The sequence below is a fragment of the Amblyraja radiata genome, chromosome 18, assembly GCF_010909765.2.
Source record: "Amblyraja radiata isolate CabotCenter1 chromosome 18, sAmbRad1.1.pri, whole genome shotgun sequence".
In the NCBI taxonomy this organism is placed as follows: domain Eukaryota; kingdom Metazoa; phylum Chordata; class Chondrichthyes; order Rajiformes; family Rajidae; genus Amblyraja; species Amblyraja radiata.
The window spans coordinates 36594988-36611744 of record NC_045973.1 but is presented as its reverse complement, the minus strand read 5'-3'; the positions used below and the strand labels follow the sequence as shown (position 1 = coordinate 36611744).

Below are 16757 nucleotides of genomic sequence, written 5' to 3'. Positions count from 1 at the left end.
TTTTTATTTTTATGATACTGCCTGTAAGGGAAATTCATTTTGTTGTCTCTAACTGAGACAATGACAATAAATTTGAATACAATACAATACAATTATATGAAAATATACAGGAGGTTCAATGAACTGTTATGAAAGGTTTAGAGGGACATGGGCCAAACACTGGAAGGTGGGACTAGCATAGAGGGGACATCTTGGTCAGTGTGGGCAAGTTGGGTCAAAGGCCTGCTTTGTGCTGTATGACTTAGACCAATTGTTTAGAGTCAATGCATGCTACTAATACACATATCAATGACAATTTCATCTTGAAATTCTTCATTTGGTAGTTATGGGTTTATTGGTTAAAGGACAACTCATTTTAAATGAGTGAACAATTTATATGGATTGAATTCCTAAATACTGTAAGCCAAAGACATCTAACAATTGTTCAAATACTCCAATTAAACAGCAGCTACAGTGAGAAATAGTAAACATTTCAGGTCCTGGATCTTTCAGCTTTGCCAAAGGGCACAAAACATGAAATGTCAGCTCTCCAGTAGTATGGGGCAAATTAGCATTTATTTCAAGGAATAGAATACAAAAATAGGGATGTAACGCTGAGGCTTTAAAAGGCAGCGGTCAGACTGCATTTAGAGTATTGTGTAGGAATCTAGACTACACTGCTTCCCACCATGCTTCCTGTAAAGACTATCACCTACTCCCAATTCCTCCGTCTGCGCCACATCTGCCCCAGGATGAGGTTTAGATCATCAGAGATGCCCTAATTCTCTAGGAAACAGGGGTTCCCCTCTTTCATTATAGACAAGGCTCTCACTAGGGTCTCCTCGATATCCCGCGGTTCCGCTCTTGCTCCCCTTCCCCCCATTCACAACAAGGAGAGTCCCCCTTGTCCTCACCTTCCACCCCATCAGCCATCGCATACAGCATATAATTCTCCAACATTTTCACCACCTCTAACAGGATCCCACTACAGGCCACATCTTCCCATTTCCACCCCTTTCTGCTTTCCACAGCAAACATCCAGTGAATTGGTCTGAAGGGTCTCGACCTGAAACGTCACCCATTCCTTCTCTCCAGAGATGCTGTCTGTCCCGCTGAGTTACTACAGTAGTTCACAGTAGTTTTGGGCACCATATCTGAGGAAGGATGTTTTAGGGGGTCTAGAGGAGGTTTACGAGAATGATTCCAGGAATGAGTGGGTTAACCTATGATGAATGTTTGACAGCACTGGGCCTGGATTCACTGGAGTTTAGAAGGATGAGGACGGGAGGGGGAACTTATGAACTCATTGAAACTTACTGAATTGTGAAAGGCCTGGATGTGGAGAGAATGTTTCCACGAATGGCATTTAAGACCAGAGGCCATAGCCTCAGAATAAAAGGACATACCTATAGAAGAGAGACAACGAGAACTTTGTCAGTGGTGAATTTGTGGAATTCATTGACAGAAGGCTGTGGAGGCTCTGTCAATGTATATTTTAAAGGCAGATATTGACAGATTCTTGATTAGTACAGATGCCAGGGGCTATGGGGAGAGGGTAAGATAGAGCAGCCACGATTGATGGTCCGAATGGCTTAATTTTGCTCCTATAACTTACAAACTCCCCCACCCATCTTATGCATCCAGCATTTTGTATTTTGTCTTACATTGTAGTTTTGCAAAATATGGAAAACCAAATATATCACATACTTGTTGTTTTTAAACTGATAATGGAAGTGGATGTGTTGTAATCCACATTTAGACAATAGATTTTGCTATTGTACTGAACCAGTTAATACAGATATGGCTGAAGCCAGATTGGAAAAAGGAGAAGTAGACCAAGGTTAGATTTCAGAAAAATATTTTGTATTTACAAAGTTAGAAAAATTAGAAAGTATTAAACTTTCAATTATATTGCAATTCATTTTTTTGTGGGTGGAAGAATTTTGCTATGACCACAGTTGGACACGAATAGATTACTTTATTATCACCGACCGATTTTGTGCTGGTAAAAGATTGTTTAATAGCTTAGAAATTAACTAAAACCATAGCAAGTACAATGGATTACAATTCAGCAAAACACATATTCCCTGACTTTAATAGAAATCTCCTTTGCATTTGAAAATAAATTACTGTTATAAATAGACAGATCTAGACCAATAATTGCAATTGTAGACTCCGGTGGAAAATCTGTGAATGTATAATCTAAAAGGAGGGTGACGGGTTTTAGGCAAAACTGCAGACATGTGGTTAAGGATATATTTAATTCTACTGCAAGTGGATGCTAAAGGAAACTAATACTACATTTGTGCACTGCCAGAGCAGATAAATAAAAGTCTAAAAATGTGATTAGTACTTAAGTTTCAAATCGATTAAGTGCAGTGATGTGAGAGTCTGATCATTCCATGCACGGTTAGTCCGCTATAAACACTTGGCCACATAAAGCAAGCACAAATTTGTTCCAGTACAGTTGTGATCAGGGTTGACCATGTTTCTACAATCAATGTCAAAGTCGAGCCATAAAGCCATTTCACATGTCGATTAGAGTCTGCATCAATAGTTTCATAAATATGCCAAAACCAAGTTTATGAAAAATGTCATTGAAGTAATCTACGAGTATTCAGGCTAGTTGCCTTCATTCGAGACGACCCCTGTCGCTCTTCCTCATCCAACAGCTGTTGGACGTAGCTTGAGGTTCCAAGTAGAATGTGTCCTGTAGCTTGCATTGTGCATATTGTCAATCGCAAGGCTTCCCTAGCAGGAAACAAAACAGTGTTAATAAAGAGAAACTAGGAACAGCAGATGCTGGCAGTCTGAAGAACGGTCCCAACCTAAACATCACCGATCCATGTTCTCCAGAGATGCTGCCTGGCCTACCGAGTTACTCCAACAGTTTGTATCTAGCATTGAGTAAACAATGTTTTACAGAGAATTTCTACTAGAACAATCACACTGTCTAAACCAATTTTCTGCAATGTTGAGCTGAAGAAACCACAACTTCTCACCACTGCATTTCCATTTTTCTGCCGCTTTTTTGCATTGGAGCAAAGAGATGGTGGTTGGATATGATTAGTTCTGTAAAAGCATGTTTGCGGCTGCAATAGAAGTTTGATTGAGATACCCCAATCATACAAGTACGAGAGCTGATGAGGGTCCATTGAAGGAGATCACCACCACGTGGGCTGTCCGATGGTGTAATTATTTCCCTCAGCTCAACAACTCACTTTAACTCTGACTGTTGCTGTTTGTAAGGAGTTTGCAGGATCTGTGACAGCACAAGTTGCTTGTGGATGCTCTGGGCTTTGCCCACATCTCAAAAAGCCTCGTGGTTTCTAAGGTTAATTAGCCACTGCATATTGCCCCAGGTGTGCAAGGGGATGGTAGAATCTGGGGATAGAGGGGAAATCTTTATGGGAATGTGGGGAACATGGGATTAGAGCGGGGTGTTGTTAATGAGGGTTTGATTTGGACAGCGAGCCACAGAGTCTGCCTTTATGCTATATTTCTGACTTTGGAAAGGGACAGAAATGAAGAATGTTTATTGATCGTACACAGAGAAATTGCAAGTATAAGAGGTAGAGAGATACGGAGTAATGGGAGGGGCGGGGAAGATATGGCTAGAACCTAAATAATGGGATGGTCAAGCTTGCATTTAACAACAAGAAAAGACAAAGTACAAAGTCAGCTTGAATGTTGATGCAGGGACAAGATTGATGTGGAAACCACACAAAAACAAAGCAAAAAGTTGAAGTGAAATTGAAATGGATGACTGCTGAATTAGAGTGTAATGCCCCTGTCCCACTTAGGTAACCTGAACAGAAACCTCTAGAGACTTTGCGCCCCACCCAAGGTTTCCATGCAGTTCCCGGAGGTTTTTGTCAGTCTCCCTAATGGTCGAAAGTGGTTTCCGCTTCTTCTATGTTCCGGCGATTATTTCAAAAGATTCAAAACCGGCCGCAACTAAAAATAGGTTGCCGTTTTAAAAATCGGTAATTTTTTAGTCTAAGCCGGTTGCGATGCTAGTTGAAGGTGGTTGCCGAAGGTTTCAGGTGGTTGCCGGAGGTTGCAGGTAGTTGAAGGTAAGACTTTCCACTACCTGCAACCTCCGGCACCCACCTTCAACTAGCATCACAACCGGCTTCGACTAAAATTAGGATATGCCAGGCAAGAAATTTTTGCTCTGATTTGAGAGGTAGCATGTTGCAGGCAAGAAGGTCTTGGTAATTGAAGTAGTAGGTGGTTAAATTTAAAAAAGTGGCAAATGATACTTTTGGGTACTAGGGGTGCATGATAGAAGTGGTGTACTGGGGCCTGTCACACTGCCAGGGGATGTGAAACAAAGGGGAAAATATACTGCCAACAGAAAGCTTAATGGTATCTAAGATTACTATAGTTTTATTGATCAGGGGAGGTTTGTATTTACAGCCAAATCGGGACTAAGTTGTCCCATCCCAAAAGCATAAGCCAAGACTGTTGAGCAACCTCTCGTGAAGATGTCCATTCATGAACATGAATCACACCAGCAGAGAGTTAATAAACAGTCAGTACTTCTCGAATGTTTGCGTGGCCCATTGATTGAACACAATTTGAATGAATACTTTATTGTCACAAGTGACAAGTCACAGTGGCATTCTTTGCTTGCTTACCCAAGGTATGCAAATAGTCGCCCATAAAGGGTGCTCAAAGTTTTTTTTGTTGGAATGAATGGTTTGACAGTGGACAATTAAATTTATCATCCCAAAGATAGTGACATAATTGTCAATAATAATTCAAGAAATAAACCAGTTCTTGAACAGTAACAAATTTCCGTGATCCAATGCTTTCCAGCTCAGAAATCTGTTCTTACCTCATTATTTTCTTTGCTCCTGTGCATTGCACATCACACGATAGCGAATAGGAGCCGTAGAGGGTCACCTTCACATTCAGGCAGCCAATGAAATCCTGAGGACTTTCTTTGTAGAGGTCAAAGGTTATTCTGGCAACATCTCTTCTTCTGCACAATTTGTCAGGGAAGCCCCGGTGACGGCCACCATTCTGTTTTAAAAAGAAACTTTAATTTTACTCCACAAAATGTTAACTCCTCCATGTATATTTTTCTCTAGAACCATTTTGTTGGTTACACTTTTGTAAAAAAAATTAAAAAATTTAGGAAATATCTGTTTGGAACTCAGGACTTTGAAACAAGAGACAGATTATGGAAGGTTAACATAGAAACATAGGAGCAAGAGTAGGCCATTTGGCCCTTCGAGCCAGCACCACCATTCAATATGATCATGGCTGCTCATTCAAAATTAGTACCCTGTTCCTGCTTCCCCCCCACCACCACCATATCCCTCAATTCCTTTAGTCTCAAGAGCTAAATCCAACTCTCTCTCGAAAACATCCAGGGTCTCGACCTGAAACATCACCCATTCCTTCTCTCCAGAGATGCTGCCTGGCCCGCTGAGCAACTCCAGCTTTTTGTGTCTATCTTTAGTTGGCCTCCACTGCCTTCTATGGCAGGGAATTCCACAGATTCATAACTGTCTGGGTGAAGAGGTTTTTCCTCATCTCAGTCCGAAATGGCCTACCCCTTATTCTTAAACTGATCCCTGGTTTTGGACTCCCCCAACATCAGGAACATTTTTCCTGCATCTCGCCTGTCCAATCCCTTAAGAATTTTTAATGTTTCTATAAGATACCCTCTCATCCTTCTAAATTCCAGTGAATACAAGCCCAGTCATCCCATTCTTTCCTCATATATATCAGTCCCGTCATCCCAGGAATTAACCTTGTGAACCTACGCTGCACTCCCTCAATAGCACAAATGTCCCTTCTCAAATTAGGAGACCAAAGCTGCACACAATAGTCCAGGTGTGGTCTCACCAGGGCCCAGTACAACTGCAGTAGGGCTTCCTTGCTCCTAAACTCAAATCCTCTTGCAATGAAGGCCAACATGCAATTAGCTTTTTTCACTGCCTGCTGTACCTGCATGCTTACTTTCAGTGACTGATGTACAAGCACACCCAGGCCTCGTTGCACATCCCCCTTTCCTAATCTGACACCAATCCTGTTCTTGCCACCAAAGTGGATAACCTCACATTTATCCACATTATATTACATCTGCCATGCATCTGCCCACTCACCCAACCTATCCAAGTCACCCTGCAGCCTGCGGCATCCCACTAGTCACTGCTAGTGTCTTTCAAACTGGCCAGAGAGCCATTTTAACATCTAAAGACCTGCTCATTTAGAAGCAAATGTATTTGCAGTAACAGAATTCATAAGTAATGTCAGTGTCCACACCTCTGGTAGTGTCCATTTTTGCCCCTTCTCAATGACCATGAAGAGGGTGTGATCTATTACAGTCTGAAAGAATTCTTCACTCTCAATGAAAGTACCATCCTCCTCCAAAAGCAACGAGACACTGGACGTTGTGTGCAATGATTCTTGGACCTGAAAGCAGAAGATTGTTTACAAGAGCAAAACACAAAGTACTGGAGTAACAAGTCAGGCAGATAGCATCCCTGGAGAATATGGACAGGTGACTTTTCAGATCAGGAACCTCCTACAGACCGATTGTAATGGGGGGGGGGGGGGGGGGGGGGGGGGGAGAATGGGGGCGGCAGGCAATGAAAGGGGGAGTAGGACAAATCCTGGCCAGTGGAAATAGGCGAGGAAGAAGGGGGGGGGGGGGGGGGGGGGGGCAAGAAGGGAATTACTTTAAATTGGTGAATTCAATGTTCATACTGATGGGTTGTAAGGTACTCGTTGAATAAGAAACCAAACTTAAATGTTGCTCACTTTCAAAAACCTTTCCATGGAGATTAAAGTTAATACATTGATACAGGTCACCAGTTATGTTTTCAGCAGACCACAGTGCAGCTTTTTTTTTCAACATTGTAAAATTCTACTTGCCCTTGAGGTTTCCATCAAAAGAGAGGTGTGAACATTGATATATTGCATTTCAAAGATCAGTAGACAGTGATTCACCCTCATCCCCCCGACCAAGTTATTTCAGTGCCATGATATTGACAACTCAGCACTAACTTCACTACCAAGAATATAATGGAAACTCTTGTCGAGTCATGCTTCATCACACTTTAGTCACAGTCCAAAAATCCTCATATGGTGTGGGTTACAGTACTACATATTAGTACAAGGTATTTTACAAAAGCTCAATTTGCAGTAAAAGCAACCTCACCGGCCTCATCCACATCAACAAGACTTAAACTCAAACAAGGCTTGTGGCAGCACAGCTGGTAGAACTGCTGCCTCACAGCACCAGAGATCCAGGTTCAATCCTGACCTCGGGTGCTGTCTGTGTGGAGTTTTCATGTACTCCCTGTGACCATGAGGTGGTCCGATTTCCTCCCACATCCCGGAGACATGCGTGTTTGAAGATTAATTGTCCCCATGTGTAGGGAGTGGATGTAAAAGTGACGTAACAGAACTAGTGAACAGGCGATCAATGGTCGATGTGCCAAAGGGCTTGTTTCCATGCTCCATCTCCAAAAAAACTACAAACAGAGCATCCCTTTCAGTCAATTTGTTAATCGACATAACCAGATAGTAATCCACATTTTACAATCACGAATTTCAAATGTTACAAGTGTACTTTAATAGTTTATTTTTGAATTACAGCGCAGAAACAGGCCCTTCAGCCCACACCAACTAGTGATCCCCGTACACCAACACTGTCCTACACACTGGTGAAAATTTACACCGAAGCCGAATTAACCTACAAACCCGTTTGTGTATTGGAGTGTTGGAGGAAACTAGAGCACCCAGAGAAAACCCACATGGTCACGGGGAGAACATACAAACTCCATGCAGACAGCACTCAGTCAGGATCAAACCCAGGTCTCTTGTGCTTTAAGGTAGCATCTCTACCGCTGCGCAATTGTGCTGGCCCAATACTAAAGCACAAAATCTAATTTCCAGATTATAGGAACAACCAGCCATGTGTTTGTGAAGTGAACAGTGCCCATCCAGATTCTTGAATACTGGAGGCAGAAGCATTTGGATGCATACAGTCCACATCAGAGCTTCAATAAAAACCATTCAGAAAATGATTTTCACCTTGTCTAGTAGATCCTGAAGACTCAGAGCCATGATGCCCTTCTTCAAACTCCGGTCCCAATTGCACACTCGAAATGGTCTTTGGGATGGAGCATTGTGCAACAGGTGGGACGCACGGGCAGAGACACACCTGAGAAAACAACACCTTGCAAGTATTATTGGATTCATTGGTATAGAGTGAACAAGCACCACAGCATGGATCAAGAATGTACTGAATTTTACATTAAGTCTAGACAAGAAACTGCAGATGCAGGAATCTCAAGTAAAACACAAAGCGATTCAATCAGAAGATCAGGCAGCATTTGTGGAGGGATTGGACAGGTGATATTTCTGGTCATGACCCTTCTTCAGCCTCAATTATTTAATCTTCTCTCAAAGAGAGCACGTAGGGATTTCTGAAAGGTTACATTTCTTGCATCTTTCTAGTTATTGCAACAGGCTTATGTTGACATCGGAGCCTGCAAGGTCTTTTACTTGAATTGATAGATGCATGATTGGATGATAATTACTGTCAAGGCTGGACATGTTGAGAGAAGCAACTCAAATCAAAACAATAGCACATCTAAATAAGAGTTCCTTTGTTACAAAACCACAGAGGAGCAACAAGTCTCTTGTTTGTGTGAGAACCAGACAAGATTGTTGTACTGTACCAATCAATGGTGTTCTTTATTGACACGTATGCACTGCACAGTGAAATGCTCTTTGCATAGCTCGCACATGCATTTTTTTGACACCATTTGAATTGACACCATTTGCATTAAAAACATCCAAAGACCTGTCCATGTGCTGGATGCCCTTGATCCTGGCAAGCCTCAGGTTGCTGCAGGGTCTCCATCACCCTCAACCGGCTCAGCCCACGAACAGATATCCCACTTCTTGCCCGGCTATCTTTGTTTCTCCAGGGCACCTCCTGCAGCCGACCTTGAAGGTGCTGGATGTAATATCCCAGTCCTGCTCCTACCGGCCCGCTCCTCACATCCGGCTCCCTCCTCCTCGTCACTCTGATCTTCAGGGCCGAGCTCGGAGGCTTCCGACCTTCCCCCCCTGCAGCCAGCAGCCTGCCAGATCCTCCATCATGGTGACGAGCCAGGCCTGTTGACCCGTGTGGTTGTGGGCAGCCAGCTGGGTCAGTCTTTGTTCATTGACTCTGTTTCTCCTCTCTACAGATGTTCAATAATCTGGTGGGTAACTTTTGCATTCTGTTGCTTCAGATCGACACCAACTTGTGTTCTGCATCTTGGCTCCAATGTTCCTTTTATCTTCTACTGTTGACACCACAAACTGAACAACTGTCTCCCCTCTAGCTGACATTCCCTCTTCATCTCTCCAATTTACTGGCAATTAAATCAAATGTTTGCAACTTCAAGAACCAGGGGCCACAGTCTTAGAATAAAGGGGAGGTCATTTAAGACTGAGGTGAGAAAAAACTTTTTCGCCCAGAGAATTGTGAATTTATGGAATTCCCTGCCACAGAGGGCTGTGGAGGCCAAATCACTGGATGGATTTAAGAGAGAGCTCTAGGGGCTAGTGGAGTCAAGGGATATGGGGAGAAGGCAGGCACGGGTTATTGATTGGGGACAATCAGCCATGATCACAATGAATGGCGGTGCTGGCTCGAAGGGCCGAATGGCCTCCTCCTGCACCTATTTTCTATGTTTCAAATCTCAGTAATTTAGTGAGTTGTTTTTTGAGTATGTGTGTACTTGTGTACTTGTGAATATTTGTACATGCACTCACTGAACTTTTTTCTCTCATTTATCATATTGTTTACAGTGTACTATGTTTATATATTGTAGTGCAGCAAATAAGAATTTCATCGTTCTATCTGGGACATATGTGAAAAGATATGTGAAAAGAAAGAAGATATGTGAAAAGAAAGAGATTAGTTAAAACAAATGTAGGTCCCTTGCAGTCAGAAACGGGTGAGTTGATCATGGGGAACAAGGATATGGCGGACCAATTGAATAACTACTTTGGTTCCGTCTTCACTAAGGAAGACATAAATAATCTGCCGGAAATAGCAGGGGACGCGCAAGGAGTTGGAGGAATTGAGTGAAATCCAGGTTAGCCGGGAAGTGGTGTTGGGTAAATTAAATGGATTAAAGGCCGATAAATCCCCAGGGCCAGATAGGCTGCATCCCAGAGTACTTAAGGAAGTAGCTCCAGAAATAGTGGATGCATTAGTAATAATCTTTCAAAACTCTTTAGATTCTGGAGTAGTTCCTGAGGATTGGCGGGTAGCAAACGTAACCCCACTTTTTAAGAAGGGAGGGAGAGAGAAAACGGGGAATTACAGACCAGTTAGTCTAACATCGGTAGTGGGGAAACTGCTAGAGTCCGTTATTAAAGATGGGATAGCAGCACATTTGGAAAGTGGTGAAATCATTGGACAAAGTCAGCATGGATTTACAAAAGGTAAATCATGTCTGACGAATCTTATAGAATTTTTCGAGGATGTAACTAGTAGCGTGGATAGGGGAGAACCAGTGGATGTGGTGTATCTGGACTTCCAGAAGGCTTTCGACAAGGTCCCACATAAGAGATTAGTTTACAAACTTAAAGCACACGGCATTAGGGGTTCAGTATTGATGTGGATAGAGAACTGGCTGGCAAACAGGAAGCAAAGAGTAGGAGTAAACGGGTCCTTTTCACAATGGCAGGCAGTGACTAGTGGGGTACCGCAAGGCTCAGTGCTGGGACCCCAGCTATTTACAATATATATTAATGATCTGGATGAGGGAATTGAAGGCAATATCTCCAAGTTTGCAGATGACACTAAGCTGGGGGGCAGTGTTAGCTGTGAGGAGGATGCTAGGAGACTGCAAGGTGACTTGGATAGGCTGGGTGAGTGGGCAAATGTTTGGCAGATGCAGTATAATGTGGATAAATGTGAGGTTATCCATTTTGGTGGCAAAAACAGGAAAGCAGACTATTATCTAAATGGTGGCTGACTAGGAAAAGGGGAGATGCAGCGAGACCTGGGTGTCATGGTACACCAGTCATTGAAAGTGGGCATGCAGGTGCAGCAGGCAGTGAAGAAAGCGAATGGTATGTTAGCTTTCATAGCAAAAGGATTTGAGTATAGGAGCAGGGAGGTTCTACTGCAGTTGTACAGGGTCTTGGTGAGACCACACCTGGAGTATTGCGTACAGTTTTGGTCTCCAAATCTGAGGAAGGACATTATTGCCATAGAGGGAGTGCAGAGAAAGTTCACCAGACTGATTCCTGGGATGTCAGGACTGTCTTATGAAGAAAGACTGGATAGACTTGGTTTATACTCTCTAGAATTTAGGAGATTGAGAGGGGATCTTATAGAAACTTATAAAATTCTTAAGGGGTTGGACAGGCTAGATGCAGGAAGATTGCTCCCGATGTTGGGGAAGTCCAGGACAAGGGGTCACAGCTTAAGGATAAGGGGGAAATCCTTTAAAACCGAGATGAGAAGGACTTTTTTCACACAGAGAGTGGTGAATCTCTGGAACTCCCTGCCACAGATGGTAGTCGAGGCCAGTTCATTGGCTATATTTAAGAGGGAGTTAGATGTGGCCCTTGTGGCTAAGGGGATCAGAGGGTATGGAGAGAAGGCAGGTACGGGATACTGAGTTGGATGATCAGCCATGATCATATTGAATGGCGGTGCAGGCTCGAAGGGCCGAATGGCCTACTCCTGCACCTAATTTCTATGTTTCTATGTTTCTATATAACAATAAAACACTCTTGAACTAATATTGTTGGCGTTGATGAAACTGCCACAGAGAAATTAGTAGAAAAGAATGCTGGAAGAACTTGGGCCACTCAATATGGAGACAAAGAAAAATCCAAGTCAACACTTCAAGGCCCTGCACCTGGACCAAGAGGGAAGAAAAAATGTTGCAAGAACTTAGCTGATCAGCTCTGGAGCCAAGGATGCAAGTCAATGTTTCTGGTCAATACCCTGCAACAGACTGAGGGGGAAGAAAGATTGCCAGTGTATATCAGTACAGGGCTGGAGTGGCAGCATTGGGTAGAAGCTGATTAGTGATAGGTGAAACCAGTGGGAGGAGATGAAGGCAAAATGGGACCTGGTGAGGGGAAAGGAAGGGAAGGGTGAACCAAGGGAGAAAGTCAAGTGGACAGGCAAGTGTGTGGGTAGAGCAGATGACTCAAAACTGGATCATTCAAATGCTCATACCATTGGGTTATCTACTCCCAGTTAAAAACGAGACATTGTTCTTCCAATTTGTGTTTGGCCTCAAAACAAAGAAGATGGATGACAATGAACATTAACACGTGAGATCCCTCACGCCTGCCGCGTTCTCCTCTCAAGCACGACCACCCAACCATCTAGTTTCCTTGTTTAAGAAGGAACGGCAGATGCTGGAAAATCGAAGGTAGACAAAAGTGCTGGAGAAACTCAGCAGGTGCAGCAGCATCTATGGAGCAAAGGAAATAGGCGACGTTTCGGGCCGAAACCCTTCTTCAGACTGAAGTTTCCTTCTCCCTTTGTTCACCTTTCCCATTCCCTTCCCCCTACTGGTTCCACCTACCCCCCTGTATCCCACTCCACTCCCTCAGACTGCTTCATACTGGCAATCTCCCCTCCCCCCCCCCCCCAGTCTTGATGCAGCGTATGAAAAAGAAACATTGACGCACCTCTGTGCTTCCTTAGATGCCAATTTCCAGTGTTATCTCCCCCACCCTTTCAGATTCTAGCACTTGCTGTCTCTTTTTGTCTTCAGAAATGTCATGGACTTGTCTGGAAATGTCTGACGAAGGGTCTCAACCCTAAACATCACCCATTCCTTCTCTCCGGAGATGCTGCCTGTCCCGCCGAGTTACTCCAGCATTTTGTGTCTATCCTTGGAGCTTACTTCAATGGCTTGGAGGAAGTGGGTACGTGTACAAGTACAGCACATTGAGTCCTCCTTGGATTTGAGCCAAATATTGCAAGCTTATTTGCAATTTCCCCTCAGCCATTCTCAAACAAAAAGAAACAAGCATGTTTGTTAAAGCCTTGCTAGCTTCCAGCAGATTCACAGAAATGTTGAAGAGCAAGTGACTCTTGTCCAGCAGTGGCAATGGAAGAATAATCATCGGTCACCAGGTAGATGGGGCAAGCAGGAAACGATACAGAACCAATGGTACAAGATTCTGGACACTTAGCATTAGGTCACAGGTAACCAGTGATCACAGGTAGGGAACTGTGCTCACTGAAGGACGATCATATCAATAGAGATTTTACCTGGAGATGGAACTGGAAGATAAGAAACCGATGGACTTCTTTGCATATTCCATTTTCCTCACTCTAACAAGTGCCCAGTAGACCTGTTAAAATAATAATTTGCAGAGGTAGATATTTCTCAAAATCTCCATGTAATAACGAGGAACTGCAGATGCCGGTTTACTAAAGATTGTTAAAGTACTGGAGTAACTCAGGAAATCAGGCAGCAACTCTGGAGAACATTAATGGCAGATGTTTTGAGTCAGGATTCAGGTTGATTGCAAGGTTGGGAAAGGGGTGGTGGGGGGGGGGGGGGCAGGAAAGAAAGATGGAAGAGAGGGGCAGGACAAAGCATGGTCAGGAATAGGTGGACACAGGCAAGAGGGGTTTTGAGAGGCAGATTGTTGGACAAAGGCTGGAGAACAAAAGGCACAAACTCAAAAGGAACAGAGTTGATAAAGTAAGAGAGGATTTAGAAAGTTGCAAAAGGTGGAGGAAGGAATGTAGGTGGAGGGGAGAAACTGGTGCAAGGGTTCGGGGAAGGGGAAAGAAATGGGGTGTCATGCCATTGGTAGAAGTTGCCTAAAAAAGTGGAGAATTCAATCTAGCGGTTGCTAACCAGTTTCACTTCCCTTCCCATTCTCACACTGACCTTTCCATCCTGGGCCTCCTACATTGCCAGACTGAGGCCACATGCAGACTGGAAGAACAGTCTGCTTGGGTAGCTTACGACCCAACAGTACAAACAGCGAGTGTGTAGGAAGGAACTGCAGATGCTGGTTTAAATCGAAGATAGACACAAAATGCCAGAGTAACTCAGCGGGACAGGCAGCATCTCCAGGAAGAAGGAATGGTGACGTTTCGGGTCAAGACCCTTCTTCAGACTGATGGAAAAAGTGTCTTGACCCGAAACATCACCCATCCCTCTCTCCAGGAATGCTGCCTGGCCCGCTGAGTTACTCTGGCATTGTGTCTATCTTTGTATGAACATTGAATTCTCCAATTTTACATACCTTCCACAAACACCCCCTTCCCATTGCTCCCCCAAACATTTTCCCTCCGCATTCCCCTTCCTGAACGTGGCTGATACTGCACCAGTTTCTCTGCTCCCCCGACATTCCTTCCTCCAGCTGCACAAATCACAACCTTCCTATCCTCAAGCTTCATAATTCACAACTATTATCTTTTGGACTCATGCAGGTTTCATCACTGGCCTTTGGCCGACAATCTGCCTGTCAATAAACCCCCTGGCCCGTGTTCACTTATTACTTCCCGACCAGAACAAGGTATGACTATTTGGGCGGCTACTCATGACCATACAGGCTTCGCCCCGCGACAGGGCGTCACCTGTATGGTCGTGAGTCGTCTCCTCAGTCACCAAATAGTCGTAGCGCCTTTCTGGTCGCCGCTGAATTTTCAACATGTTGAAAATTTTCGGCGACCTGCAACGACCTATGATGGGTGCCGGCAGTCGCCGAAAAAGTCGCGTAAGTGGGACAGGCCCATAATAAAGTCAACAACAGTATAGCAAAAATTAACTGTGGATGCTGGAATCCTGAGCAGAACAAAGTGTTGGAGTAACACCAGGTCAGGCAGTTCTGTAGAATGAATGGACAGGCATCTGCAGTTTCTTGTGTCCATTTTACTCCTAAATCTCATCAGGTGTGGCAACTGAAATTCTCCCCATAACACCCTCTCTCACTGCTTCCACTCTGTGATACCTTGTACAGGTATTTAGGTCAATTGGCTTGGTGTATGTGTAAAATTGTCCCTATAGCATAGTGTTAAAGTGCGGGGATCGCTGGGAGGTGCGGACTCGTTGTGCCGAAGGGCCTGTATCTCTAAACTAAACTGTGTTTAACACAGACATGTTGCTACAGCAATGAGATTTTCCATACTTGCATTTACTTCACACTACCGATCACCCCCCCCCCCTGGAATTTAGAAAGATGAGAGGGGATCTTATTGAAACATATAAGATTATTAAGGGTTTGGAAATGCTAGAGGCAGGAAACTTGTTCCCGATGTTGGGGGAGTCCAGAACCAGGGGCCACAGTTTAAGAATAAGGGGTAAGTCAATTAGAACGGGAATGAGAAAACCCTTTTTCACAGAGTTGTGAGTCTGTGGAATTCTCTGCCTCAGAGTGCGGTGGAGGCTGGTTCACTGGATATTTTCAAGAGAGAGCTAGATAGGGCTCTTAAAGATAGCGGAGTCAGGGGATATGGGAGAAGGCAGGAACGGGGTATTGATTGTGGATGATCAGCCATGATCACATTAAATGAGGGTGCTGGCTCGAAGGGCCGAATGGCCTACTGCACCCATTGTCAATTCCTTACACGTAGCAGCACTGTGGGATGTCAGTCTCATTTGAGACAGAATGAGAAACATGATTTGCCAAACAACATTTAAGACTCCCACACAAGCATGAAGGGTCTCAACCCAAAACGTCACCCATTCCTTCTCTCCAGAGATGCTGCCTGACCCGCTGAGTTACTCAAGCTTTTTGTGTCTATTTTCAGTTTAAACCAGGATCTGCAGTTCCTTTCTACACTTTAAAGACCATCCTTTGCCATAATACGTCAAGATTACACCTAAATGGTTACTAAACAGTGGCTACAAGAAGGATGTACACTACACACAAAAGGGAAATGTCAATTCAGACAGATTACTTACACAGGAGACTACCGGAGGGTTTCAGTGATTTATGGAGAATGATTAAACAGAACCAGAGAAAACAAATTAATTTGCACAGATCTACAACACAGAGATATCCCAGACTCAAGTAGAATGCATCAACATGCCATTACAGGGACAAATCTAATTAAAAAAAATACAATACTCACTTTAGTTGATCCCAATATATTTAAAAGCTGCCTCAAGTTTTTTAAATCTCTCTCATATGCTTACGTTATAGATTCTGACCGGTTTTCCAAAGTTCACTGTCAGTAAAATCAATGACTCAAGTGGGTCAAAGTTCTGTTATTGAATTCTTATTCCATACTCCCACGTAAGCACAATGAGGGAGTGGCAACGAGTGAATTTGGCAATAACACGTAAATAAAAAAAAAAGTGGTTTACTTTCAGCCCTCCCTTACATGCATGGATTTATGTATATAACCAATTTTTTTTTCTTATTCATTTTTTAATTCACAATTAATCTACAAAATCTTTGAATCCTGCATGGTCAAATTGAAGCCATGAATGCTGATCACTTGCAGAGCTGATTGTAGAGTCTGGTGGTAGAGGAATGTGAACTAGGGCGGCACAGAGGTAGAGCTGCTGCCTCACAGCACCAGAGACTCGGGTTGAATCCTGACCTCGGGTACTGTCTGTGTAGAGTTTGCACGTTCTCCCCATGACCGCATGGGTTCCTTCCAGGTGCTCCAGTTTCCTCCCATACCCCACAGACGTGCAGGTTTGTAGTTTAATTGGCCGCTAAATTCCCCCCCAATGTACAGGGAGTGGATGAGAAAGTGGGATAACAGAACTACAGTGAACTTTGTGGGCCGGGGCCAGTGT

At 43.8% G+C, this 16757-nt stretch overlaps 1 protein-coding gene across 2 annotated transcripts; it reads right to left on the bottom strand.

Annotated features, from left to right (window-relative positions):
- Window positions 1–1820: 1820 nt before the first annotated feature.
- Window positions 1821–16264, bottom strand: cidec (cell death inducing DFFA like effector c). 2 transcript variants are annotated; one of them, XM_033037162.1, is made up of 6 exons: window positions 16082–16264; window positions 13259–13341; window positions 8038–8167; window positions 6262–6411; window positions 4823–4992; window positions 1821–2730 (listed from the first exon to the last, which is right to left on the bottom strand). In XM_033037162.1, the coding sequence occupies exons 2-6, from the start codon at window positions 13309–13311 to the stop codon at window positions 2574–2576; spliced, it is 660 nt and encodes a 219-aa protein (XP_032893053.1). In that variant the 5' UTR covers window positions 13312–13341; window positions 16082–16264; the 3' UTR covers window positions 1821–2573. The 2 variants fall into 2 exon arrangements, with proteins under 2 accessions (XP_032893053.1, XP_032893052.1); XM_033037161.1 differs by having other exon boundaries at window positions 4823–5010; window positions 16082–16259.
- Between the last annotated feature and the right edge of the window lie 493 nt (window positions 16265–16757).